General features: G+C 42.3%; 2 protein-coding genes across 2 annotated transcripts in view; one reads left to right on the top strand and one right to left on the bottom strand.

Annotated features, from left to right (window-relative positions):
• NAPB (NSF attachment protein beta) overlaps nucleotides 1-12,089 on the bottom strand; it is a 42,969-nt gene extending 30,880 nt beyond the window's left edge. Inside the window, exon 1 of the mRNA XM_017541469.2 lies at nucleotides 11,886-12,089. Coding sequence (XP_017396958.1) covers nucleotides 11,886-11,983 — 98 coding nt within the window. The 5' untranslated portion in view covers nucleotides 11,984-12,089. The remainder of the gene's footprint in view (nucleotides 1-11,885) is intronic.
• Nucleotides 12,090-15,401: 3,312 nt separating this feature from the next.
• LOC108313130 (eukaryotic peptide chain release factor subunit 1-like) lies at nucleotides 15,402-25,009 on the top strand. The gene is given in 6 exon segments (XM_037743093.1): nucleotides 15,402-15,465; nucleotides 19,115-19,268; nucleotides 19,899-20,184; nucleotides 23,547-23,762; nucleotides 23,848-24,404; nucleotides 24,406-25,009. Coding segments are annotated over 6 exon segments (1,491 nt in total). The 3' UTR covers nucleotides 24,620-25,009.
• The last annotated feature ends 1,926 nt before the right edge of the window (nucleotides 25,010-26,935 follow it).

The following is a 26,935-nucleotide window of genomic DNA, read 5'->3' as shown; positions in this document are numbered from 1 at the left end:
GTCTCAAAAAAAAAAAAAGCTAAAAAGTACAAACAACCCAAAGTCCATCAACTGGTTAACAGATAAATAAATAAAATGTGGTATACTCATACAATGGAATATTAATGGACAATAAAAAGAAATGAAGTAGCAATACTTGCTACACTATGGCTGGGAAGCCACAATGAGATACCGTTTATATGACAGGTCTACAGTAGGCAAATTTTTAGAGACAGAAAACAGGTTAGTGGTTGATAGTGCTATGGTTTGAATGTTTCTGTCCCCTCCAAAACTGAGTTAAAATTTAATCCCCAATGCAACAGTGTTGGGAGGTAGGGCCTACTGGGAGGTGTTTAGGTCACGAGTGCTCTGCTCTCATGAATTTACTAAGAACGCTAATAAAAGAGCTTGTGAAAGGGACTTCCATTCTCTCTGGTTCTCTCTTCTACCATGTGAAGACAAGGCAAGACGACCCCCACCAGATACCAGACACGGGTGCTTTGATCTTAGACTTTCCAGCCTCCAAAACTGTGAGAAATACATTTCTGTTCTTTATAAACTACCCAGACCAAGGTATTGTGTTACAGCACCACAAAGCAGGCAAAGACATTTAGAGGTGGGAGTGTTGGGGAAAAAACGTGGAGGTGAGGGAAAATGACAGCTAAATGGTTCAGGGTTTCTTTTTGGGTTGATGAAGATGTTCTAAAACTGCTGTGGTTGCATAGCCCTGTGAATATGCTAAAAACCTCTGAATTGTATATTTTAAATGGGTGAATTGTATGGTATATGTATTAAATCTCAATAAAGCTTCCTCCCTAACACACACATACAAAAATCAAAAAACAAACAAAAACCTTTGGGGACTATGTTACACAGTGAAAGATGGAAATGGCAACAAGCCATACCAAAAATGAAGTGTCAGAATAAACTAAAGCTTCTTCTCACACCTTCATGTCTCTTTCTCTCCACTTCAAGTCTACACATTAAAAAAAGAAATAGCTAATAAGTTTCCTAAATGGAAAATTCCTGACATGAAAACGTTCTCAACCTTAACCATACCTCCCTTGAAACAAAGTCTTGCTACTTTCTGTGACTTGTTTTTCTATAGAGTACTGGGAATCTTGAACTGTAATTACAGTGCAATCACTCTTATTAAAGGTTTCTAAATAAAACTAGCTTAATTAAAATGTACTTTATCCACTTATTTTCAGAGACAGAGCTAGAATTAACAGAGCTCCTACATTATTCTAGGTTTTATGCTAGATATTTCTATATATGTTATTACAACCATGAAAGACACTATCTCCATTTTACAGAATAGAAAATAGTATCTAGAGGTCAATGGCTTATCCAAGGCTACCCAGCCAAGGTCAGTAGTGTACCCAATACTTGACTTTAAGTTCAGTGATCTTTGAACCTTGCTAAACTATAAGAGTCTCATCTCTCCTAAAACAGAATCTCCAGAGGTAGTCTCGCTTTAAAAATTTACTTGTCATAAACCAACCATAACCTTAAAACTTCGTGAAAAAATGTACTTTTGAAAGTATCCCAGATGCTTATTTTATATTAAAGTTAATTTTTATAAATTTTATGGACAAGTTTTCAGAATTTGCATTCAAAGTAACTCAACTGTTATCCAGAGGTCCCACAGTGAAGAAGTAGATCCTTGGAAACAATATTCTGTGAGGAATCCATATTACACAGCAACCTAAGTACATGGCACTCAGTTGATATTAAGAAGCTAAACTGAATTAAATTAACTATTTTTTTTTATTGTTACAGGATTCTGATTTGGAAGAAGAAAACACTTTCCTCACCATGAAAGAAACACTGCCCAGCTAGCACAAAAACCACTGCCACCTGGCTACCCCAGCTGAACCACCTACCCTGCATTCCAGAGGAAAGGCAGACTCTCTTCTTCTTGACCATATTTATTCAGGAAATCTTTACTGAGATCCATATATGCCAGAAAACACTAAGGAAAGAAAATTCTCGCCCACAAAGAGGTCACAACATTGAAGAAAGAATATCAAGCTTCATGGCTAGAACGGTCTGAGAAAAAGCCTATCCACTCCCCATGTTCCCCTGAAGAGACATGGTCAAAGCCGCAAATGTCCCACCAGGAGCCAGTGAACAGCAAAGCCGTGAAAACCAATTCATCTTCAAATAACTAAAATCTTGATTTTCCCCCATCCTGAATAATAACTATTTCAGAGCACTGTAAAACTCTGACAACTATAGTCTGTATTATTTTAAAACTGTGGGTGGGAGGAGGGAGACATCGTAGAATTCTAAGAACTAATGACACAGACATCCTGAGATGTATCTGAAAGAAAAAGGTGACAGCTCCTGAGGTAGAAATAAAGTTGCCTGTAAAATCACAAGATATTAGGGTAGAAATATCACAAAAAGTGACAGTGACAATACTATAAAGATAAGTACATAGACTCAGAGGCAAAATTCAGCTCTAACATCAGGATGCCATTAAGGGGTGTGTCAAGCCACCTCAAAAAACTGAAAAGGGACTTGCCCAGGAGGCTAAGGGGAACCCAACTAAGCAGGGTAGCTCCCTCTTCTCATTATTTACCAGCAGTATCTCCTTTCCCACTAGACTGATGCTCTGGGGAGAGGAAGCAGCACAGAGCCTGGCACACAGGCCGCAATAACAAGGCTAACTGCTTAGTGTCTGGATGGAAGAAATTGTCCACATTAATTTTTTAAGGTTTCTCAGGTATCCCTCAAAATAATAAGCAAATGTGGAAAGTATCCAGAAGAGAGAAAAATTCAAAATCCATCTAAAAGTACCTCTGCCATATAGAACTACTGTGTGATATTATAGGCTCTATAAACAATCTATTTCCACCTGATGCTTCACTTCTGGAATCTTCACAGATTCTAAAAACTTGGAGCTTTCCTAGATAAACTTAACCCTTCCAAGATTACTTTATTTCAGGGCTTAATAAATTTTAAAACAGTACAAATCTTTTACGTGATGCATAAGTAGAGATTTCTTCAGTGGGGGAGACGCAGAGACCGCAGGAAGACACAAAACCACTAGAAGAGGGATTTTTGCACGTTCTCAACACAAAAACATGATAAATGCAAGAGGTGATGAGTAGGCTAACTATCCTTATTTGGTCATTATACCACAAAGACATACATAAAAAAATCAAATTGTATCTATCAATATGTGCAATACGATGTGTCAATTTTCTAATAACTTTTCACTTCACCTTCTCACACAGAGAATAATCAAAGACATTTAAGAACTGTTACCAAAGTATATGTATATAAGGACAATTTCCTTAAATAAAGCTTATGAGAACAAGTATACCATGGAACACTAGTTAGACTTTATTTTGACAATAGTTTTCTAATGCCTCAACTTTATATGGGGAGGAGCCATCTTTATAGAGAAGAAATAGGTATAAACTGGACCTATTAATAAACCAAAGATATTTCAAAACTTAAGAAAGATAATGGTAACTGCTAGATTAATTCAGAAATGTTTGTTACACACAAGCTGATTTGCCAAGAGCAGTTTTTAAATTGAATTTCAATCTTTATGTGATTCAATCTTTAGGCTGAATTTCCGTCTTCAGAAAATACTGATGAGATAAGTGATTCCCAAAGATAATGGTGCCTGCTTAAAGAGAAACTTATCCACACATCCTCCAAAACCTTACAGATCAACGAAGAGCAAACACAACCACTCGTAATCCAGGCCCATAGCAAAGGGAGGCAGAATTCAGCAGTCCTCCATTAAACACATTTGGGTAAATAAAAAATCCAAAACTAGCAGAGCCAGCAACACTGCCTCTGCTGCAAGTCAGAAGGGAGTCTGTGGACAGGAGAGGGGAGTTTAACCTGGAAATGGCTGTCCAGGGAAAAACTCTCAGCAAGGAAGTATCCTACCAGGGTGGACAAACACCCCAGGCCAGGTGGAACACCTGGCAGGTTAGAGCACTGCAGTTGAGAACTGAATGGAGGGGCTTTGCCAGAGGTGGCAATTTCCAGAAGACACTGCTTCTGGGAGAAGGCAACTTAGAAGGTAGGAGGCTTCTATGGAGGCTTGGAATTCTTGAACAAAAGAGTATCACAGGATTAGAAGTCACACCAACCCTCTACATACCCCTCCACAGTACCATTCATTAAAGAAACCACATTTAACTGTACCTACACAAGACAGCATTTAAACTAAGAAACCTGTGAAGTCACAAAAACCCCTCATCTCCTGTCACAGAAACACATGCTATTGTGTGTCCAAGAAACTTTGACTCCCTACACTAAACAGAAAGGAGAAACAGCATCCATATGAAGCTACTATATAAGAAAGAAGATCTTAAGTGAATTAATGCAGGAATAGAAAACCAAATACCACATGTTTTCACTTACAAGTGGCAGCTAAACACTGGATACCCATGGGCATAAAGATGGCAACAGTAGGCACAGGGACTCTGGAAGGGGGTTGGGGGGAAACGGTTGAAAACTACTGGGTACTATGCTCAATACCTGGGTGACAGGATCATTTGTAGCCTAAACCTCAGTATCACACAACATACCCAGTTAACAAACCTGCACATGTACCCCCGAATCTAAAATAAAAGTTGAAATAAAAAGAAACAAATATTAAAACAAAAATGAATCCTCCTAAAAAACAAAAATTAAAATATGTTTTTTAAAAAAACAAGAATTAAAATATGTTCCCTAAAACAATCACAAGGCAGAGGAAAACAATACCATATGACTGAAATAAAATTAAACCGACATGAAAGTACACCATAAGCTAGAAATTTAAAAACTCATCATGGAAATATACACACAAAAAAGATGATGAACTCTTGTTTCAAATTCTAGAAGAACAGAAATAAAAAGACAAACTGATCTCAGAAATAAAACCTTTGTTATAGCAAAACTAGGGGGAGAGCAGATTCTACTGACAATAAGGAAAACTACGAAAACAGTCAAGAGAAAATGAAAGGGATCTAAGTAAAAGTGATATAGAGGATGGGCAAATAGCCAATATCCATGTAATCAGAGTCCCCAAAGAAGGGAAGGAAAAAAAAATTTTTTTCAGGATACCAGAAAATATTCTGGAAACAAAAGTAATGAATCAAATACTGAACAGGCCTATATATACTTGGAAAACTTACCTAGAATAGTCTACTATGAAACATATTCTAGTAAGATGACTAGATTTTATAAATAAAGAACATTTCTGGGCTTCCACATAAAAAGGCAAAGTTATTTACAAAACTAAGAAAATCAGGCTAAGACTTCAACAGCAATATACAGAGCAAAGTAACAGTGGAACAATGGTTTACCAGAAACTCAAGGGGGAAAAAAGTGTGAGCCAAGGATGATACAACCATGCCATCCGTCAAGCACTCCCAATGTAAGCCACGACCCAAGGGATAACTAAGAGATGACTAGGAAACACAGCTGAAATGACCAATGGTGTTGTATTGTAGGTCCACAATAAAATGTAAGGACAAGTGTAGAAATATAATAGGGAAACATTTCTATGTCTAACAAAGTACAGTTTTTTTAAAAAAAAAAACCAGCACATTAGAGAAAAACAGATGTAGAACATGCCCACTGAGAGGCATATAGGTAACAGGAGTTTTCCGGAGTGAACAAAATAATAGGCGCCTAAATAAAGAAAAGAAGCTAAGGATATTTAAAAAGATTTATAGCATAAAGGTAACCAGTAGAACAAAATTATAAACCTTCCTAAATAAAAAGAGAAAAGAGATGATATGAAGACAAAAAGCAATGAAAATATAATAAATGTAGTGAATTTTACGTATAACAGTTTTTATGAATGAATTTTATGTATGACAGAATATGATAGTTAAGAACCAATCATATACAGGTCATTTTCAGATCTGCTCACAAAACAAGACCCAACTTTATGCTAACTACAAGAAACACAACTAAAATATCTATTCTGAAAGGCTTAAAGAGATAGTCCAAAGTATGCCCAACAAATCAAGCAGCTCTTGTTAGAGCTGTCACAACAGCAAATAACCCTGACATCTCCCAAAGGCTTCTCTCGCTCACTTGACTTGTTACTGCAGGTTGGCTGTGGCTGCTGGTTCTTTCTCCACATGTCATTATTCTCTACTCTGGAATGCAGCATTTGTCTGGTATATATACTCTTCTTAATTTCTTAAAGGGAAAAAGCCATGGCAGAAGTGCAGGGTGGCCCCTGCATCCCTTCAACTCATACTTCATCAGTCAAAGTCAGTCACATGGCCATGACTGGCAGCACAGGGCACACAACAACAGACAGCATGTATGATCCTCTTACATAATACAATCCTAAGGAATGCAAATACAAGCAATAAGAAAACAGAGATTGCTACCTTGCCGTCAGACAAAGCAGAATTTGGGCTCAAAGGCCTTAAATGAGATAAAGAAGTTCACTTCATAATCCTAAAATCTTAATTCATAATCAAGCAATACTAGTTGTGAAAATCTATGTACCAAAAACACAGTAGCCCCCTTTATAAAGAAGAAATTGCAAAAGTTAAAAAAAAAAAGAAATACACTTATAAGAAAGGAGATATTAATATGCCCCTCTGAGTTCCAAAGCAGATCAAGTGAACAAAAAAATAGACATGAAAGATATAGACAATATAATGAATAACTAGATATCAGGGATCTCTATCAAAATTTCGTAAGAGAAGATCCACCTTCTAAAGTATACATGGGATGGGATATAGTGGCTCACACCTGTAATTCCAGCACTTTGGGAGACCAAGGCAAGGGAATCATTTGAGGTCAGGAGTTTGAGACCATCCTGGCCAACATGATAAAACCCTGTCTCTACTAAAAATACAAAAAATTAACCAATATTTACCACATGGCTACTGCATGCCTCGGGCTGGGTGAGGTGGTAGCCACAGCAACAAAACAGGCAGGCTTCCAAGGAGTCACACATGACCACTGGCCCTCCCTCTCTCTCCTGAGTAGCTCACAAGAATGAAAGAACATGTGGAGAAAACTGTAAGAACGAAACAAGAAAAAGGCCAGTCTTGCAACAGCTTATCATTTGATACCAAGCTATAACAACCTAAAATCAGAAAACTAAACAATTATAATAAAGTTATATAGCTCTGTGCAACTGAATAAGCATTCTAACACCTCATTCAATCCTTAACAACTGTGAAAAGTAGATTCTGTCCCTCTGCCCTCTGATAACTAAAAAAAAACAAGTTCTGAGTATGATTTTCTTGACTATGGTCAGCAAACTAGTAAATGAGAGAATTCGGGCTTCCACCTGGTCTCCCAATGCATAATAATATAATTATATTTCTTATGTATATTATATAATTTATAAAAATTTTCAAATTTATAATCTATTTCTTATGAGAAAGATACACAAATACACGTATATATATCTTACACTGTATCACTTGTCTCTATAAGTAAACTTGAACCTAATAATTTTTTAAGAAGTTCGATCTGCATTTGAACAATTGTAACTGAGGAAAACCTAAATGCTTCACCTATGTTATCACATGGCTCCATCATATTTTGGCAAAACTTAAAAGCAATCTTTCTTAAAATAAAAATCAGCGAAGAATGCTGATAATTTACAATCTGCAATGCTTAAGAAATATTCCCAATTTTCACAAAGAGCTAATAAATTATAGATTCATAAATATTTAAAGATAACCCGATGGGGCCCTTCATTAAATTTACATGGACATTGCTAGATTTATAGCTTTTGTGTAAACGCTGAGACTAAAGAACACTGAAAGTCAAAGGAAGACAGCATTAACCATAAAGAACATTTTTCCACTGTCATTCATTTTTTTCTTTTTTTGAGACAGAGTCTCGCTCAGTGGCCCAGGTTGGAGCACAGTGGCACAATCTTGGCTCACTGCAACCTCCTCCCGGGTTCAAGTGATTCTCCTGCCTTAGCCTCCCAAGTAGCTGTGATTACAGGTGTCTGCCACCACGCCAGGCTAATTTTTGTATTTTTAATAGAGATGTGGTTTCACCATGTTGATCAGGCTAGTCCAAACTCCTGACCTCAAGTGATCCACCCGCCTCCGCCTCCCAAAGTGCTGGGATTAGAGGTATGAGCAACCACACACGGCCTCCGCTGTCATATTTAAGCACTTTCCTCTATGCACATTGTGCAGGTTATTCCCAATTGAGTCTCCTAGCAACAAGATGGAGGGAGGGTATTATAAGAGGCTTTCCCAATTCAAAACACTTTTACTATCAGACTCAGGCCGATTTAAAATCATACTAGCAGTTCATTGACATTGTAAGTTGGAATTTGAAATTAACTACAAAATTCCATAGCTCATCCCTGGCAAAAAACTAAAGGACAATACAGCTCTTTTGGAAGTAGTCTTACTACATGTACTATACTACAAACTTCAGAAAAAGGTTTAATTCCACAGCAACAAAAGCACATCACTGTTTAACTGGAAATCAAGCAGAAACACAAACTACCACAACAGTGATTTCCTGCGACATTTGCATCCCTTGTCAGCTCTTTTCCTGGGAAGGAAGGTTGGGGGTTGGGAAGGAATACTGATACCTTCCTTATCAAGCAGATAAGGCAAAGGATTTGTGTCTCACACGGAGAAGAAATAATTTGACTAGCACATTCTCATAAATATATACACATATTTTCACCTAATTTTACTGAAAGCAACAACAACAAAAAAAGCTATAGAATACTACTAAGAACACAGTATTGCCACAAAACCAGTGTGAGTGGTAAACACTAGAGAACTCATGATAGGCTTTAATCTGCAGAAAGAACATTCATAATGTCTCTGAGACATTATGAATAGGAAAACCCATCGTCACCATTCACACTCAGTTTACACAAAAGTTAGTGCATCTTCTTACCTGGGTACAACAGGTCAGTTTATTATCTAGCTTTGGGACCTACAGCAAGTTACTTAGCCTCTCTGTGCTTCAGTTTCTAGTGTATAAATAAATGGAGGCAATAATATTATATCTCAAAATTTATTATGAGATATAATATCTGCAGTATGCCAAGCACCTTTTAAATGACTGCCACAACCTCAAAACTATATTGCCTGTCCTCTTTAAAGCACTAGCTAGTCAGCTCTTAAATACATGAGCTCTGATGATAACCAAGTCAGTATGTGTGTTTTATTAATTTTGTGTTATGTTAATTCAGGATTCTGACTTAATTCAGGGGATGGGTTGCCCTGCATTTAAATAAAGGATTACAGGTAGACCTTTAGGAATGAAAATGGGGACATTCTATAACTAAGAAGACAGGGGAAGGGTGGAGTAACATGTATTCCAGCCTAGAAAGGTGATCATAGCTGCTATCTATAAGGTAGGATTCTAAACATCTAAAATTGATACACAATCTTAATTTTCCTACTGCCACAGAGATACTACCTCTGTTTTCTGGCTTCAATAATTATATATTACTAAATTCACACAACTCTACTCTTCTTCCCAAAGAAGAAGCTTTCGTGGAGGAAGTATTACTGGAAATAATCTTCAAAGTACAAATCACACTTGCATGATACATTAATGATTAAAGCTCTTTCACATATTTTACTTCATTAAAAAGATCAATGATGGAGTCTGAAAAGTCTTTTGGCTCTGAAATTCTGGAAAAGTCATCTGTCTAGCCTACTGCTTCTTTGATAAATAACTGGAGCTGACAATTTTGATGAATATGCTAATTAACATCTCATAGTCACTGTCTCCAACGTCCATGGTTCTAAATGTTTTACAAACATAATCTCACTGAACCCCCATAAATTTTGAGATATAATATTATTGTCTCCATTTTTTTATACACTAGAAACTGAAGCACAGAGAGGCTAAGTAACTTGCTGTAGGTCCCAAAGCTAGATAATAAACTGACCTGTTGTACCCAGGTAAGAAGATACACTAACTTTTGTGTAAACTGAGTGTGAATGGTGATGATGGGTCTTCCTATATGTCCTGTCGAAAACACAGGTAGCAACAGTTAAAAGGGAGATGTTTCCTTAAAAACAAAGGCTTTTCAAAATCCTTTAAGGATTATAAGCTCAAGATTTGGCCTAGTTTCCTAAAAACATTAAAAATCTCTTTCCCAAAAGGAGTGTTCTTCAGAGACAAGCACCAAGTGCTGTCATGCTTTTTCCTCTGCTAGTTACAGACTCTCCCAGGGAAGCACTTCCTGAGTTGAAATACATTGTAACATTAAAATAACCTCCTGGCATGAGGTACTATGACATCAAATTTTATCAGAGTGAATTTTAAATGTTTTGTGACTCAAAACATTTAAAAGGAGTTAGTGTGGCGCTAGCATTTGACGGTAACTTTTAAATGCGAAACAAAACATAATTCATACCTATATCTCCTACACATCACATGAGAAATTTAAAAACCAGCTACGATAAATGTCCTCTGAGAAGTTCTTGAGGACAGGGATTCTTATCTTCATGCATCTTTGCAGCTCTTTATACATTACTGCAGTTATGCAGACTGCATGAAACTTGTCCTTAAGCATTGCCTAAAGATGTATCAATAGTGGTAAAGTATTATAATTTATAACCAGCAGAATAAGGTTGGCAAAACAAGCTAAGAGCCCATTATGTGTGTCTTCTGAAATAAGAGTCTGAACTGAAGGTGTACAGAAATAAAATAGTGTCTAATCATGCAATGCGTTAAGTATCTGCTCCTGGTAACAGCAAAGGATCTTTCATTTTCAAAAGTAAAAAACGAAACAGAGACACACGAAATTTCTGCCTTTCTCTTCCTAAACAGCTGAATCATTCACATATTCAACAGCTCAGAATTCTTCCGGGCTGTCAGTGCGGGATCCGCTTTTTGAGAGGCTGGAATTTAAAATCCTCCTTAGAGGGCACGGAAGAATTACAGGAAATCAACGGGATTCCCCAAGGGCGCTGACTGAAACCGGAGCTGCGTTCCGATTAATCAAACAGAAGGCCCTGGCTATCAATCAATCTCTGGCGAAGGAAAAATACTATGCTAAGAAAATGTATTCGTTTATTATTCAAGTATTTACTAAAGGTGTACTCGGCGCAAGGCCCCTGGTGGGAGGCCAACAAGCACACCAGCTCTGGAGCTGGGTGCCAGGCCGCCCCCTCCGGGGACGCCCCCAGATGCGCGTGCCTAGCTGCAGGGCGCGGTCCCCGTACCGACCCCTCCGGCTCCTCCCTGGCGCGCCTCACCCGGACCGTTCTCCGGAGCGATGCGGGCTTCAGCGTGGCGAAATGCACCAATCCGACTCGCCACGCACGGAGAAGGGGGCCCCACGCGCGCCCCGGGCAGCCGCGCCCGCGGGGCTCAGGGCGACGCTGACCTGCAAGGGCATGGGACCCCCGCACGAACTCGGGCCAAGGCGAGGGGGTATCCAGGGTCTCCAAACGGCTCGTGGCGCTGACAGCTCCCCAAGGTGTTCTAAGGGCTTCATGGGGCGCTTGGGGTGGGGGGTTCTGGGGGTCCTAGGGATTCTCTGAAAGGCGCGTGGGGGCTGAGGGTCCTCCTGAGACTCTGGGGATACCAAGGGGGCGTGTTAGTGGATCTGGAGGGCGCCTAGGGGCTGAGGAGCCCTGGGGAGTTCTGCCGGCCCTAGAGGGTCTCTAGAGTGCGCGTGGGGTCTGAGCGCCCCTGGGAGGATGCGGGCTTTCCAGGGACCCTGGGGGGCCCTGTGGGGGTCTCTGGAGGGCGCCTGCGGACTGCGGGCCCCTGGGCGTCCTAGGGGTTCGAGGGGGCGCTGGGGGGCCCTACAGGATTTCCGGAGGGCGCCTGCAGGCTGAGGGCCCCTAGGCGCGGTCTGAGGGCGCCAGAAGCTGCGTGGGGAACTTGGGGAGTCAGCCTGAAGGGGAGGGGGCCAAGTGCGGGGACCCCTAGGGCACGCACGGTCTGGCGCTCACCCAAACAGCCCTCGGAGGAAGGAGTGGGAGGCCTTGACTCGCTTCTCGGCCTCCGCCATCAGCTGTACCGCCTCACGCTCCTTCCCCGCGTTGTCCATGTCGCCCGCAGCGGCCGCCACAACCCCTCAGCCGGCTTGCTACGCGCCCTGGGCGCCTCAGCCCACCTTCTGGCGGCCGCAGGGGCGCAGGCGCGACGCGCGAGTCCTGTCGGGAGTTGTAGTCGGGACCTGTCATGGCGGCGGGGATGCGCAAGCCACCTACTACAGTTCCCAGGACGCCGCGGGGCGGGAAGTCTGTGAGCCGAGCTAGCACACCGCCAGCTCCCGGGGCTTCGGCGCAGGGGGCGTGACCCGCCAGAGGTGTCCTGGGCCAAGGTGAACTTTAATCTTTTTTGTATGCGGAAATGGAAAATGATCAGTGGCCTCAAGTAAAGACCACCTAATCGGTAAGACTCACATGGCAATGGTATGGATGAAGGAACAGGGGATAGCAGATTGGGTGGAACCCACACCCTACATGCAAGTTCGGCAGAAGAGAATCGGGTGTAGCCACCGAAAGCATCCCTTGCTTGACACCGCCCACCAGAAAACGAGCAACAGCTGGCAATAAGAGCCATTTTTATCTCCAAGAGCAAGACGTCCCCAGTATAAGTTCAGTTATTTTTAAATCTCCCCAAACTGCAACTTTATGTTGGTCCTCTCTTCCTTGGTTATAAATGAGTTGCACATATGAGATATATGCATAATCCACTCTTTTTGTTGACTGAATTATTTTCGATGGATGTGAGCCATTGAACTCTTATCCTTTACGTAATGCTGGCCATAGTGGATGGATCTCCAGGGACAAAATTTTTGCCTGCCAGGAAGACTTCTAATCTCCTAGGAGAAGAATCCATAGATAGATGGAATCCTGTGCCAGAGACTTTCAGGCCTGTCCCAGAGGGAGTTATTTTTGAATACAATGTCTAGACCATTCAGGCTTGGCAGTGCTAAGGCAGAGATGCTGAAGCTAATAAGAAAATCACTGCCAAGTGAGATTTATGACAGTTTCAAACTATTAATAAATACACTGTGGGTACTGGAAAGCAAAATTTTTAAAAGTGAAGCCTGTCTGTAGAGAGCAAGGCGAGAGGGGCCAAACTCTTAGAAAAAAAGTTCACTAAAGCACATGCTACCGAGTTCATACATTGTAGGCCTCTGTAGAGATAGAAATCTCAGCTCTTCATGTAGTTTACTTGTGATTACTACGTGCATTATTCTAACTTTGAAAAGCTCATCTGTGCACTTTTGAAGAAAGAAAGAGGCAGGAAATTGGAGGTGACCATAAATACAGGAGAGACCAGAGGAAAACTGTAAAAAGTGAACATAAGCATTTGGAAAGCAGAGCAGTCTATGGGGGATTTAATGGAGTGAGGCTAAATCAAAAGCTCCTAAGTAAATCAGTGTGCTGATTAAATCAGTTCCCAAACGTGGTTCAATGCAGAAGCTCTAATGGATATTTAAGAAATACTGATTGCTAGGCCACTACTAGGTTTTGATATCAAGATATCTAGGAGCTGGGATCTAGAAAATGTACATTTTGAAAAGAACTCTCCACCTCTATTCTAAAGCACACAGTTCTACATTCTCAAATCTGCTGAAAGTCAGTTGAAAAGGAGCTGAAATGGACTGCCTCTTCAAAACTAGTACTTGCAATTAAGAGTGACGTTTTTCGGGGGCCGGGCGCGGTGGCTCACGCCTGTAATCCCAGCACTTTGGGAGGCCGAGGCGGGTGGATCACGAGGTCAAGAGATCGAGACCATCCTGGTCAACACGGTGAAACCCCGTCTCTACTAAAAATACAAAAATTCAGCTGGGCATGGTGGCGTGTGCCTGTAATCCCAGCTACTCAGGAGGCTGAGGCAGGAGAATCGCTTGAACCTGGGAGGTGGAATGGAAGTTGCAGCGAGCCGAGATCACGCCATTACATTACAGCCTGGGCAACAGAGTGAATGAGACTCCGCCTCAAAAAAAAAAAGTTAGACACCTGAAAAATGGCTAGTGCAAGAAGATCACTTTGACCTTTTCTTTTTTACCTACAGAATACACACTGGGCACTTTGGCCTCTTGTTTCTTAAAAGCAAGAGATGAAATTCCCATATGAAAGATGTCCTTCCTATACTAGAAATAAAGCAACATTCTTATCACCAAAGACAGGAAATTGAGGCCAATAGAATTCTGTAAAAACAAACCCTGTTAAACTAACCTTTATCTTCCTAGTCATTTCTCTATCCAATTAACCACCCTAGCCCAAGCCCCTCTGCCTCATCGCATTTTCAGTTTACCATTCTTTGTCCAATTCAGTAAAAAGTAACACACTCTAACTGCTTCTTTGAGTTTTGATTTCCTTATGAGAACTCCCATGCCATGTAAAACTTTTATCAAATACATCTGTGTGCTTTTTTGCTATTTGTCTTGTATCAGTTTAATTCTCAAACTCCACCAGGAGCCTAGGTGAATGGAACATAGGATGTCCCCTACACTAACATATTGGACTGCGCAGACAGAGAACATTTTTATCTTTGCACAAGTCCTAGTGGACGGCACTAGCCTCTATGTACCTTGCTTTTCAGCAGCTCTGGGCACGTGTAAGAAAAGAGGAAAAAGGCTTTAGGGAATTTCCAAGAAGGCAGAGCAGGAAAGGAGCCTGTAGCCTGAAGAAGGCAGAGTCAACAGTACTGCTGGCTTTTCCCTGTGAGCAGATGGAGGTGGACACCTGGATGCCCAGACTGAATCAACACACACCCCGAAAGATGGTCTATCAAGACAAGGCTGAAGCTACTTGAGAACCCCAACTCTGGCCAGGCACAGTGGTTCACCCCTGTAATCCCAACACTTTGGGAGGCTGAGGCGAACAGATCACGTGAGGTTGGAAGTTCAAGACCAGACTGACCAACATGGAGGAAACCCTGTCTCTATTGAAAATACAAAATTAGCCAGGCATCGTTGTGGGCTCCTGTAATCCCAGCTACTCAGGAGACTGGGGTGGGATAGTCACTTGAACTCCAGAGACGGAGGTTGCAGTGAGCCGAGATGGCGCCATTGCACTCCAGCCTGGGCAACAAGAGCAAAACTAGGTCTCAAAAAAAAAAAAAAAAGAAGAAGAAGAAAAAGAAAAGAGAACTCCAACTCTAAGAAAGCCAGAGTCAGAAAACAACAGAATTCATATGGAAAAGGGGTGTAGCCATCGGCATGTTTTCACAGAAGGGGAGCAAGCACCAGGCAAAGATCCAGTATGGAAATTTACAGGGCATGACTGCTGATTCACTGAAGCAAAGCAAGACTCACCCACATTAAAGGGGAGGGAAATGAGATGCCATCTCCTGATGGGAAGGCCTCTGAGGATTTGCAGATGTTTGCAGACCACAACAGTTAGGTCATAGGGAGTCTATGTTTAGCCTGGACTACTCTGATTGCACTGACAAAGCTGGGAAGCTGGAGCCCCCAGGCTGGGGTTAGGGGACAGCCCTCACCTCACATGGCCCTGCTGTCCCAAGGGTCCCTGCCCGGGTCTGCAGTGGCCTCCTCTGATGACATCTCCGGTTTGGTTCTTCCTGAAATGCTAAGCGTGGCTCAGTCATCGAACAAGGTCAAAGCAGAGTATTGTGCTTCAGAAGGCAGGGAAGGAAGAAGTCCATTTGTGGAGGCTCTTCACCCCAAATCGTTAAAGGAATGCATTAATGAAAATAAATCCTCCAACTGTGTGGATGAGGTTGTGCAATTCTAAGGATAGAATTTAATTGTTCTATTTACAGTAATTCTTTTCATTTTTCTCATAGAAAACCCAAGAACATTTGAATAGCACATTTCAGAGAAATAATTAAATAGCTGTCTTTTATTAATCTTTAAAATTTTTTTCGAAACAACATCAGTTTATGTGTTTGTGTGTAGGTGTACGGGGTGACATTTCACACGATGTCAAAATTGTTACAAGTTGCCCCAAATCTAACTTTGTTAACAATCTTACTTAACATTTCCTTAAAATATTACTCTACAAAATTCAGACCAAAAATTTAGAAAAGGTAAAATTAAATATACACAAATATCTCTTAGGGGAAACAAAAAAACAGTAAACTAAGTTAAATAAATTCTTATGAAAAAATACTTATTGTCATTAGTAAGTGTTCTTCTTCTTCCTTTTTTTTTTCTTTTCTTTTTCTTTTTTTTTTTTTTTTTTTTTTTTTTTTTTTTTTTTTTTTTTTTTTTCTTTTGCAGGGTCTTACTCTGTTGCCCAAGCTGAAGTGCGCAATCACAGTTCACTGCAGCCTAAATCTCGTGGGCCTAAGTGGTCCTCCCACCTCAGCCTCCTGAGTAGCTGGGAGTATAGGCATGTACCACCACACCCAGCTATTTTTTTTTAACTTTTATTTTTAGTAGAGACAAGATTGCTGTGTTGCCCAGGCTGGTCCCAAACTCCTGAGCTCAAGCAGTCTTTCAGTCTCAGCCTCCCAAAGTGCTGGGATTATGGGCATGAGCCACTCTGCCCTACCAAATATCATTATTTTTATTAGTTGATATGAAAGTCTACAAACAAATTTTGAAATTAACTTGATGCCTTTATTAATGGCAAATGGGCATAAGATCATTTGGACAAGTTTTATTTATATTATATATTCTAGGACCTTTCTTATCTATGCTTAATATAAGTTATAGTTGTGAGCCTGACACAATTGCTTAAGGGGAAAAATGGTTTATTTCCCACATAATCTTTGAATTCCTAGAAGAAATTTTAGGAAAAAAAAAAGATGCTCATAATTCTACCTACCCAATGAAACATTTATAATTTTTTATACATATGTATTCCTATCTCATTTTTATCCAAATAATTTATATATGCATGTATTATTAGGATATATATTTGTAGTTTGTATTTTTTGTTTGTTTATAAAACATGTATTTTCTCTGTTGCAATAAGTGTTTATAATTGTTAATGGCCGGTAGTTGAATGAATCAAATTTTACAAAACCTATTCCCACGGTGGCATATTTGGCTTGCATCACATTTGGCTCTTACGGAAATATCTAGGACTGTTTGTAAAGTGAGACAATTTTCCCATCACTAGATTACACTGTCCCAGGCTTATTTAGGGTGCAGTGCTAGAATTTCTTCACAATCAGGTGAGAAGAACTGAGTCTTCACAAATCTGTACATGGGAGTAACTAGCTTTGAAAACACAGTCAACCATTATTATTTAAGAATTCCATATTTGCAAACTCACCTATTTGCTAAAATTAAGTTGCAATCCTAAAATCAACATTTGCGGCACATTTGCTGTCATTCACAGACACTCTCGGAGTGGGAAAAGCTGTGGGTGGCTTGACACATATTTTCCAAGCTGAGGTCAAACACAGCAGCACTCTGCCTTCTTGTCCCAGCTGTTCTTTTTCTTTCGTTCTTTCTTTCTTTCTTTCTTTCTTTTTTTTTTTTTGAGATGGAGTCTTACTCTGTCTACCAGGCTGGAGTACAGTGGCTTGATCTCAGCTCACTGCAACCTCCAACTCCCGGGTTCAAGCAATTCTCCTGCCTCAGCCTCCCAAGTAGCTGGGATTACAGACACACACCACCACACCCAGCTAATTTTTGTATTCTTAGTAGAGATGGATTTTCTGCATGTTGGCCAGGCTGGTCTCGAACTCCTGACTTCAGGTGATCCACTCACCTTGGCCTCCCAAAGTTCCAAAATTACAGGTGTGAGTCACCACTCCCAGGCTTGTTACAGCTCTTATACTGTTAACAAGTGTCCTTCTTCACAGCCTGTTTACTGCCACATTTTCACGTGTGTGTGTGTGTGTGTGTGTGTGTGTGTGTGTGTTTTAGAGGTGAGGTCTTGCTGTGTTGCCCAGGCTGATCTCAAACTCCTGATCTTACATGCCTTCGGCCTTGGCCTCTCAAAGTGCTGGGATTGCGGGTGTGAGCCGCCACACGTGGTCTTGAGTTTTGTGCTTTTTTGTTGATGATTTTGCCATTTAAAATGGCCCCAGGCATAGTGCTGCAGTGCTATCTAGTTCCCACACACAAGACAGCTGTGGGGTGCCTTATGGAGAAAGCATGTCTTCAATAAGCTTCATTCAGGCGTTTATAGAGCTGATGGCAGTGAGCTTGATGGTAACGGTCAACAATGTATATTTAGAGACACACATAAAACAAGGTTATATACTGATGGATTGACAAAACGTGTTGTAACCAGAGACTCAAGGAAACCAAACCTTGCATTTTTCCATTTTTTCCTGGGGACCATGGTTTAGCATTTACTACTTCTGTGTTTGCAGAGATTGTATAGAAAGTAACTTCTGCAAATGATTGAAACCAGCTGCACATTGGGAGAGTATCTGGATAAAGAAATGAAATGCAGTCAGATCACAGAATCTCCCTTTCCCCATCCCTAAAAGAAATGGGCAGAAAGGTAAAAACTAGCAGCTCTTCCAGAGAATTAAGACAGAGGGAAATCATCTTGTACTGGCTAATTTCTGTTTGCCCCCTGGTCCCACTTGCTACCCTTCTGTCATGGCTAATTTTATGTGTCAACTTGACTGGGCCACGGAATGCCCAACATCTATTAAACATTATTTCTGGATGGGTCTGTGAGGATGTTTCTGGAAAAGGCCAGCATTTGAATCAGTGGACTGAGCAAAGCAAATGGCCCTGTTCAATGTTAGTGACACCATCCAATCCAATCCACCGAGCACCTGAGCGGCAGATGGTTGAATTAGCTCTTCCTGGCTGTTTGAATTGTGACACCAGTCTTCCCCTGCCCTCAGCTTTCCTGGTTATTACGCCTTCACACTTGGGTTGGAATCTATACCCGTGGCTCTCTAGCTCTCAGGCCTTCAAACTATACCATTGGCTTTCCTTGGTTTCCAGCTTGCAAACAGCAGATGGCGGACTTTGAGCCCTCCATAATTGTACAAGCCAATCCTTTATAATAAATCTCTACATATCTACGTGTTTCTCTGGAGAACCCTGACTAATGCACTTTCTCCATGCTGCTCTCTGCTCCACAACACAGGCTGCCATGGACTCCATCAGTGGGGCTCTTGTGCCGTATAACTTCTGCTTGTATTGACAACAAGATGCCTAGGCATGAGGTAGAGGCCAGAGGGGACTGAGAACATAATGTCTGTCCCCTGCTCCCTCCACAAAGTGGCCAGTGGGCACTCGAATTCCTTCTAGGTTTTTTGCCTCATCTTTCAGGTTTAGGGGTGCTGGCATGGCTGCTGCTCGCTGCGACACTTGCCCTGTGCCCTGGGGTTTCCGTATACCATATAGAAGCTGCCCTGAGCTCTCCTGTTGCAAGTGTGCCTCTGCTGACTGTGGAGACCCGGACTAACGTGCTTCCCAACTTGTTGTATGAGGCCAGGGCCACCTTGAAACCCAAACCAGGAAAGCGCAATATGAGAAAAACAATCCTAGCCAGTTTCACTCATGAAAATAGATACAAAAATTCTGAAGAAAACATTAGGAAACATACCATGCACGAAAATCTAGGTGAAATATAAACATAAATGGGAAATGCCGAACTTTAAACATTTCAGAAAAAATATTTAAAAGTAGCCTTATAACCTTCATTTCCTAAATAAGGCATAAAAAATGCAAACTGTAAGAAAAATCAATACATTCTTCCAGTAAGATTATTTTTTCATCAACATGCCATAAATAACATGAAAAGGCAACCACAGCCCAGAAGATGATATTTGCAAGAAGGATAAAGAAATCCCACAAACCAATTGAAGACAACCAAACAGAAAAATGGGCAGAAGGGTTGAACCTGAGACTTAATTGCAGATTTCAACAAACTCTTGGCCGGCCTTCTTCAGCTTTTGCTGCTCACTGCTTCAGTGGGAAGAGCATCTGCTCACAGAAAACCAGAAAGATCACAGGAGAAGGCGGAAGCAGGAGTGCCGCAGCCTGCAGAATCATTTGCTTTTTCTTTGCTTTCAAAATGGAACCTGATGACTATTTGAGGGCTGGTAAACAGATACTGCGTTGTGGAAAACGTCTGCGGAAAGGAGACCAAACGCTGGATGAGGAGGACGACCTGCCCACAAGCCCCTCCACCCTGGGTGTCCTTGGCCTCTTGTGACACGCTCCGACTTTCTAAGCCTCATGAGTTCTCAGGTTTCTGTTTCTGGAAAGAGAAAATGTACCTGGAACCTTTGGAGCGATGCCAGCTTGGAGCCATCTGTAGCAGCGCCTTGTTTGCTGACAATCTGTGGGCCTGCTGCTGCCCTGCTCCCCAGAACCAGAGGGCATCTCCAGCCAAGGTCAGCCATGTTCTTCTGCTGCTGCCCTGGGGGTGAGGGCTCAGGGCTGCAGTAGGAGCTGCTGCTGGCAGCGTGGACCCTGCTCCCCCACCCCCGCCCTGCAGCCAAGGCTGGGAGAGCCCTGAAGCAGGCAGAGAATGCTGACGGTTCCTTCCTGGGCCATCTTTGGAGGGTGCCCGGCAGCAGGTGAGTTGCAAATAGATTTGCTTTCTCCCTGGATGATATCCAGGTCAGTAACTAGCCTAAAACAGGATTATTTAGGGGACAAGGAAGAGCTTGTCAAATAGTGCTACATGCCAAAAACAAACAAAAACAACACATAGAGAGTGGAGAGAAGAAAGCAATGGAGCTCAGCCCTGCTGTTTACAGAGGTTATTTGTTTCCCCAGAGTGATGACAAATTTCAGATAGCAGATGTAGGCTGATGAAGAGAGTGTCACAGTGCGACCCTTTCCTAGCCCCAGTGCCACATCTGCTGGTGAAGGGGTGATGGAAAGCCGCAGCTAGGAAACTCTGTCTGCAGCTTCCTCAGCCCACGCAAGCAGAGCCTGCTGGGGTAAAACACATCATGCTCTTATTTCCTGCTTCTCCCAGGAGCTGGACTCATAACTCCCAAGCTTGGTCGTCAAGAGACAGAACCAGGAAGTTGTGGAGCTCATAGAGGGTTCCTGTGGGACACGCACCATCTCGTCCACACAGCATTCAGCCACGGGTTGATCCAACAGGAGTCCCACACTTGCCATCATGCCTGGCCCAGTAGCGGCTTGTTACCAAGTTCAGCTCATGAGATAGGAGGCCTGGTTTGCTGGACACCTGGAAAAGATACTTCCTCTTTCTTTTTCTTTCTTCTTTTTTTTTTTTTTTTAGCTTTCTCTCTCTCTCTCTCTCTCCTTTCTGTTTTTTTTTTAGATGGGGTCTTACTCTGTTGCACAGGCTGGAGTGCCGTGGTGCAATCACAGCTCACCGCATTCTAGATGTCCCAGGCTCAAGTGATCCTTTCACCTCAGCCTCCAGAGTTGCTAAGACCACAGGCATGCATTGCCTGGCTGATTTTTATGTTTTTTAGTAGAGTTGGGGTTTCACCATGTTGGCCAGGCAAGTGTTGAACTCCTAGCCTCATGTGATCTGCCCAAGTGTTGGGATGTGAGCCACCACGCCTGGCCAAATTGCACATGTTTAAAGTGTTCAATTTGATGAGATTTGTCATACACATGCACCTGTGGAATCATCGCTACAATTAATACAACAGACATATTTATCACCAGGAGTTTTCTCATGTCCTTTTGCAACCCTTCTCTCCTACGCCCCTTATTCTGTGGACAGGAGCAGACCCCACATTTCCTATTACTCCATAGTCTAAGCAGAGCTCCTATTTCTCCCTCTTGTATGGACAAGAACAGGGCTTCCCTTTGTGATAGCCGGCACTCCTAGCTTACTCTTGCTCCACAGAGATACTCAGGCCCCTACATTTCCCTTATTTCATGACAGCAAGCAGACAACAACTAGGTCCTCTATCTCCCTTTGTTCCGTCGCTGGGGCTGGAGTGCTTGGTGCAATTTCAGCTCACGGCAGCCTCCACGTCTCCTGGGCTCAGGAGATCCTCCTACCTCAGCCTCCTGAGCCTTCCTGGGACTACAGGTGTGTGCCACCATGCCTGGCTAATTTTTGTATTCTCTATAGAGACGAGATTTCACACATTGCCCAGGCTGGTCTGATACCCCTGGGCCCCAGCTGTCCTCCCAGCCTCGGCCTCCCAGGCATCAGCCACTGTGCTCAGCCCCTATTCCATGCTTTAACCCAGCTCCCTGTCTCCATTTATACATGGAACTTACCAGAATCGTATTTTTTCCCAATTCCATGTCCACAGAGTCAGAGATCAGCATTCTGCTGCCACAAGCTCAAGAACGGCAGTGTGACCTGTTAGGGCCTCTGCATCTCCTTCTGTGGCATAGCCAGGGTCTATGTTTTCCTTTTCTTCAATTAAAATTGCCAGTGACTCATTTTCCTTTTTATGGACACAACCAACTCCCATAGTTCATAAGCAGATTTATTGTTTATGCTTTGAGCCCCACGTCCATGGGGATTCTAGTATAGCCCACCCAATATTACTTTTCCTCTCTAAGGGCCTCGGTCTGATGGTAGGATCCCGGGGTGTGTCCAGGGTGTGCTGAGATGGCCCAGGCCTGAGCACCCTCCTGATCACTCAGAATCCTTCATTATCTATTCTACAGCACGTGGCCCTTGGCAGCTGAGGCTCAGGGAATTCCAAACATATCACCTCCACCAGCTGGACAGGTCCTCTCAAGGCAGGCTCTGGGGACAAGGGAGGATGTTGTGACAGGTCCTAGCAACACCATCATGATGGGAGGTGGCCTGGCTTCCAGGACAGGAGGGACCTGACAGGCCATGAGTTTAAGAGTGGGTTCAGAGTCACAGAAGAATCACAAAGAAGATGTTTTTATGAAACCTGACTTGGGAGCTGGTTCTTTGCCCACATCCAATTAGTCTCTACCGCAATCCGAGAGGAGTCTTTCTCCCGATTCTCATATTACAGATGAAGAAACACAGCCTAGGGAGATGAGGTAACTCTCCCAGAGTCCCCAGCAAAGGCCTTGAGCCAGGACAGTTGGACTGTTAGGCTCCTGCTTCCCTTCCTTAGTAAGCTGCTTCTCACAGACCAATGCTTTATTTCGTTTTGGATATTTTAACTTTTATTTTGGTATAATTTCAGACTTACACAAAGGTTGCAAAAATAGCATAAAGCATTCTCGTATACCTTTCATCCCACGTCCCCAAATGTTAACGTATTATGCAATCACAGTATAGTGAAAACTAGAATATCAACGTTCACACAATACTATTAACTAATCTGCAGATTTTATTCACATTTCATCAACTATACCACTGATTTTTTTTTTTTTTCTGGTGGGATTCTGTTTAGGGTCCCACCTTAACAAATGATTTTTGTTTGTTTTTTTGAGACAGAGTCTCGCTCTGTCACCCAGGCTGGAGTGCAGCCATGGCATCTCGGCTCACTGCAGGCTCCACCTCCCGGGTTCAAGTGATTCTCCTGCCCCAGCCTCCTGAGTAGCTGGGATTACAGGCATGCATCACCACGCCTGGCTAATTTTGTATTTTTAGTAGAGATGGAGTTTCACCATGTTGGCCGGGTTAGTCTCGAACTCCTGACCTCAGGTGATCCACCCACCTCAGCCTGCCGAAGTGCATTACAGGTGTGAGCTACTGTGCCCAGCCAAAAATGTTTTTAAAATAGGGTGCTTGGAAGTGATGTCACGGGCCCCATGTGAGCGGATTGCAACACATGCAGCTGCCTAGAGAGAGGGAGCCAGTGTCCCACGTCAGAGCCACCGCTGCCGCGGCGCTGCCGCCGGGGAGGGGCAACCGCTGCCGCCCAGGACTGGGCCTTTAGGGAGGTGGAGGCAAGAAGATGGCTTGGAGGCGGCCCGTGGCAATGGCACCAGCATGATATCACTGATCATTCCTCCCAAAGACCAGATTTCACGAGTGGCAAAAATGTTAGCAGATGAGTTTGGAACTGCATCTGACATTAAGTCACGAGTAAACCGCCTTTCAGTCCTAGAAGCCATTATATCTGTGCAACAAAGACTCAAACTTTATAACAAAGTACCTCCAAATGGTCTAGTTGTTTACTGTGGAACCCTTGCAACAGAAGAAGGAAAGGAAAAGAAAGTCAAAGACAAAACTATGTCGGAAAGTCGCAGAAACTGCTGTGCAGCTGTTTATTTCTGGGGACAAAGTGAATGTGGCTGGTCTAGTTTTAGCTGGATCTGCTGACTTTAAAACTGAACTAAGTTAATCTGTTATGTTTGATCAGAGGTTACAATTGAAAGTTTTAAAATTAGTTGATATATCCTATGGTGGTGAAAATGGATTCAATCAAGCTATTGAATTATCTACTGAAGTCCTCTGCAACATGAAGTTCATTCAAGAGAAGAAATTAATAGGACGATACTTTGATGAAATCAGCCAGGACACGGGCAAGTACTGTTTTGGCGTTGATGTTACGCTAAAGGCTTTGGAAATGGGAGCTGTAGAAATTCTAATAGTCTATGAAAATCTGGATATAATGAGATATGTTCTTCATTGCCAAGGCACAGAAGAGGAGAAAATTCTCTATCTAACTCCAGAGCAAGAAAAGGATAAATCTCATTTCACAGACAAAGAGACCGGACAGGAACATGCTTATTGAGAGCATGCCCCTGTTGGAATGGTTTGCTAACAACTATAGAAAATTTGGAGCTACGTTGAAAACTGTCACAGATAAATCACAAGAAGGGTCTCAGTTTGTGAAGGGCTTTGGTGGTATTGGAGGTATCTTGCGGTGCCAAGTAGATTTCCAGGGAATAGAATACCAAGGAGGAGACGATGAATTTTTTCACCTTGATGACTACTAGGTAGTCGACATGGGTCTGGCAAAACGTGCCTCACCCTCCAGCATCCAACCCAAGGAGCATACCCATGGTGGAATCCAAACAGATCCCTGCCTTACAATTGGAACATTTCCAGAACTTAATCCATGAGCATTGGATATTGAAAAGAAACTGAAACAAAACCAGAGCCAGCCCTACACTTTGGTTTGTCATGGTGTCAGCGCAGCAGCCTACGACTAAGTTCCTAAATGCCACTTTGGACTAATTTAAAAAAGAATCTCAGTTTTTACTTTTACTCAATGGTGAAATTGGTTGCTCTTGTATTTTATGAAAAAAAAAAATGATTTTTTTAACTTTCATATATAGAAGCAAAAATACTTTAACTGCTGTAAACCTTCAAAAGTTAATAGAAATGAGATCATAGTGGTTTGTTTCTTATTTTGTTTGGAGTAAAAAAAATTGCTTCATTTCACAGTGGCCCATTTGCATGGCATTCTGAGCTTTGACTGCATAAGAAGAAATACATGTGATGAAATGTTGGAACCACTTCTCTCTTGGTCTCTGTTTAATGTTGAAAGGGTGAGCTAATAGGAGGCAATTTCAACTTCACTTTCTCACGCTCCCCTGTCCCCCACCAGACTGGCAGTTTCAAGGATGCAAATTGCATTGCAAAATCCAACTGACTCTTGAAGTACTTGGGCCAGTGCACTGTTTACTTCCATCTGTTTGCAGACACATTTGTGCCTGGCGTTTGGGAGTCCTTTGTACTGATGTTCTGACAAGGGTCCCTATAACCTTAACCTACCTGAAACCAGTTTGGAATGGATATGATGGGGCTTCTGTGCCTCTTGCTGGGATTGGGAGAAATAAAACATGCAATTTAAGTGGAAGTGAAGAAATTTAACGAGGATTTTCTTTTGCGCGGGTCAATCCTTGTTAAAAGGGAGGTGGACGTGTTTTCCTTGTGTTGGATGGCATGAGATTATATGAATGTTTTGATTTATTAAAATGAACTGCAAGGTTTTTCACAGGAACAACCGACACGTATGACTGCATGTAATTATATACTCCTGACCTCCTGGTGGGGTTGGAGCATCTGTTTCAAATGTGGGACTTACAAGCGCCTCTCACATGAGAAATTAGGAGTGGGTGGGAAGGGATGGGACACAGCTTCCGGCGCCATGGAGTTTAAGACCATGTTGGATCCAAAAATTGGCCTGAAAGCCTGAAGCTTATGCTTCACAGCTGGCCTGTAAGTCAGACTTGAACCCAGCTGGTATGCAAGGTCGTGGCATGCCGGAGGTGGTGACAGTGAGCAAAGTGTATAGTATGTGCCCAGTGGTAGCAATGGAAAAAAGTATACCAAATGGACTTTGAAGGGCCAAAGGTTTTAAAAGTCAGTTGGTATCACCTCCACACTGACTAGGGTAGCGGGGTACGTTTGGTTTTCAAATGGGTACTTTTAACACTTTAGTGCCTGACTGCTATTCTTTACTGACTTGATTCAGTCACTTGTAGGTTTATGGGTCTGAACCAACTCCTTGTTCCCAGGTTACAGACCTGACTATTGTTCCAATCATCCTGTTTCACTTGAATGAAGGGAGTATGTCTTAAATGTAAAGTTTCTGGTTCTCACACTGTACTCTGAGGTCCAAATGCTGTCTGTCAATGTGTAACCTGATGTCTCAACCCCCAGTGAGAAGGGTCGATTCTTTGGTGTTCACCAACGTGGGAGACTTCACTGAACAGCCTTTTTTGCTTTGGGCTCTGCTGTTTGTTTGCAGAACACCCAAGAGCAAGCAAACATGCTCTCTTCACAGCAGTACCTTAGGGTTTTGCCATTGTAAATGGGTCTGATGTGATATGACAAGACCAGAGAAATTGGATGTAAATTTACATTTTTGAATATGCTTGCTGTTTCACATGAAACATTTAGGGCATGCAGCTCCTTTTGTAGTTTTTATTTTTACTGTTGAAGTTTGGAAATGATGCCAAATTTTTGTATTTCTTTAATCAATGTGTTCCCTTTGGTGATATATATTGCATTATATATTGATGTGTATTACACTTATACATACAAACACAAATAAGAGGGGGTGAAAACCGTAGCCTTTGCATGCTCTATAGCCTCTGCAGAGAGATCCTAAGCAGCAAAATCTTGGTGTTGTAATGTACAGAAATGGAGAACAGTATTAAACCACATTTAAGAATAAAAAAAAAAGGCCGGGCACGGTGGCTCAAGCCTGTAATCCCAGCACTTTGGGAGGCCGAGGCGGGTGGATCACGAGGTCAAGAGATCGAGACCATCCTGGTCAACATGGTGAAACCCCGTCTCTACTA

This window comes from Cebus imitator, unplaced genomic scaffold (genome assembly GCF_001604975.1).
Source record: "Cebus imitator isolate Cc_AM_T3 unplaced genomic scaffold, Cebus_imitator-1.0 Scaffold134, whole genome shotgun sequence".
In the NCBI taxonomy this organism is placed as follows: domain Eukaryota; kingdom Metazoa; phylum Chordata; class Mammalia; order Primates; family Cebidae; genus Cebus; species Cebus imitator.
The sequence above is the reverse complement of the archived record's forward strand: the minus strand, read 5'-3'. Positions and strand labels throughout refer to the sequence as shown.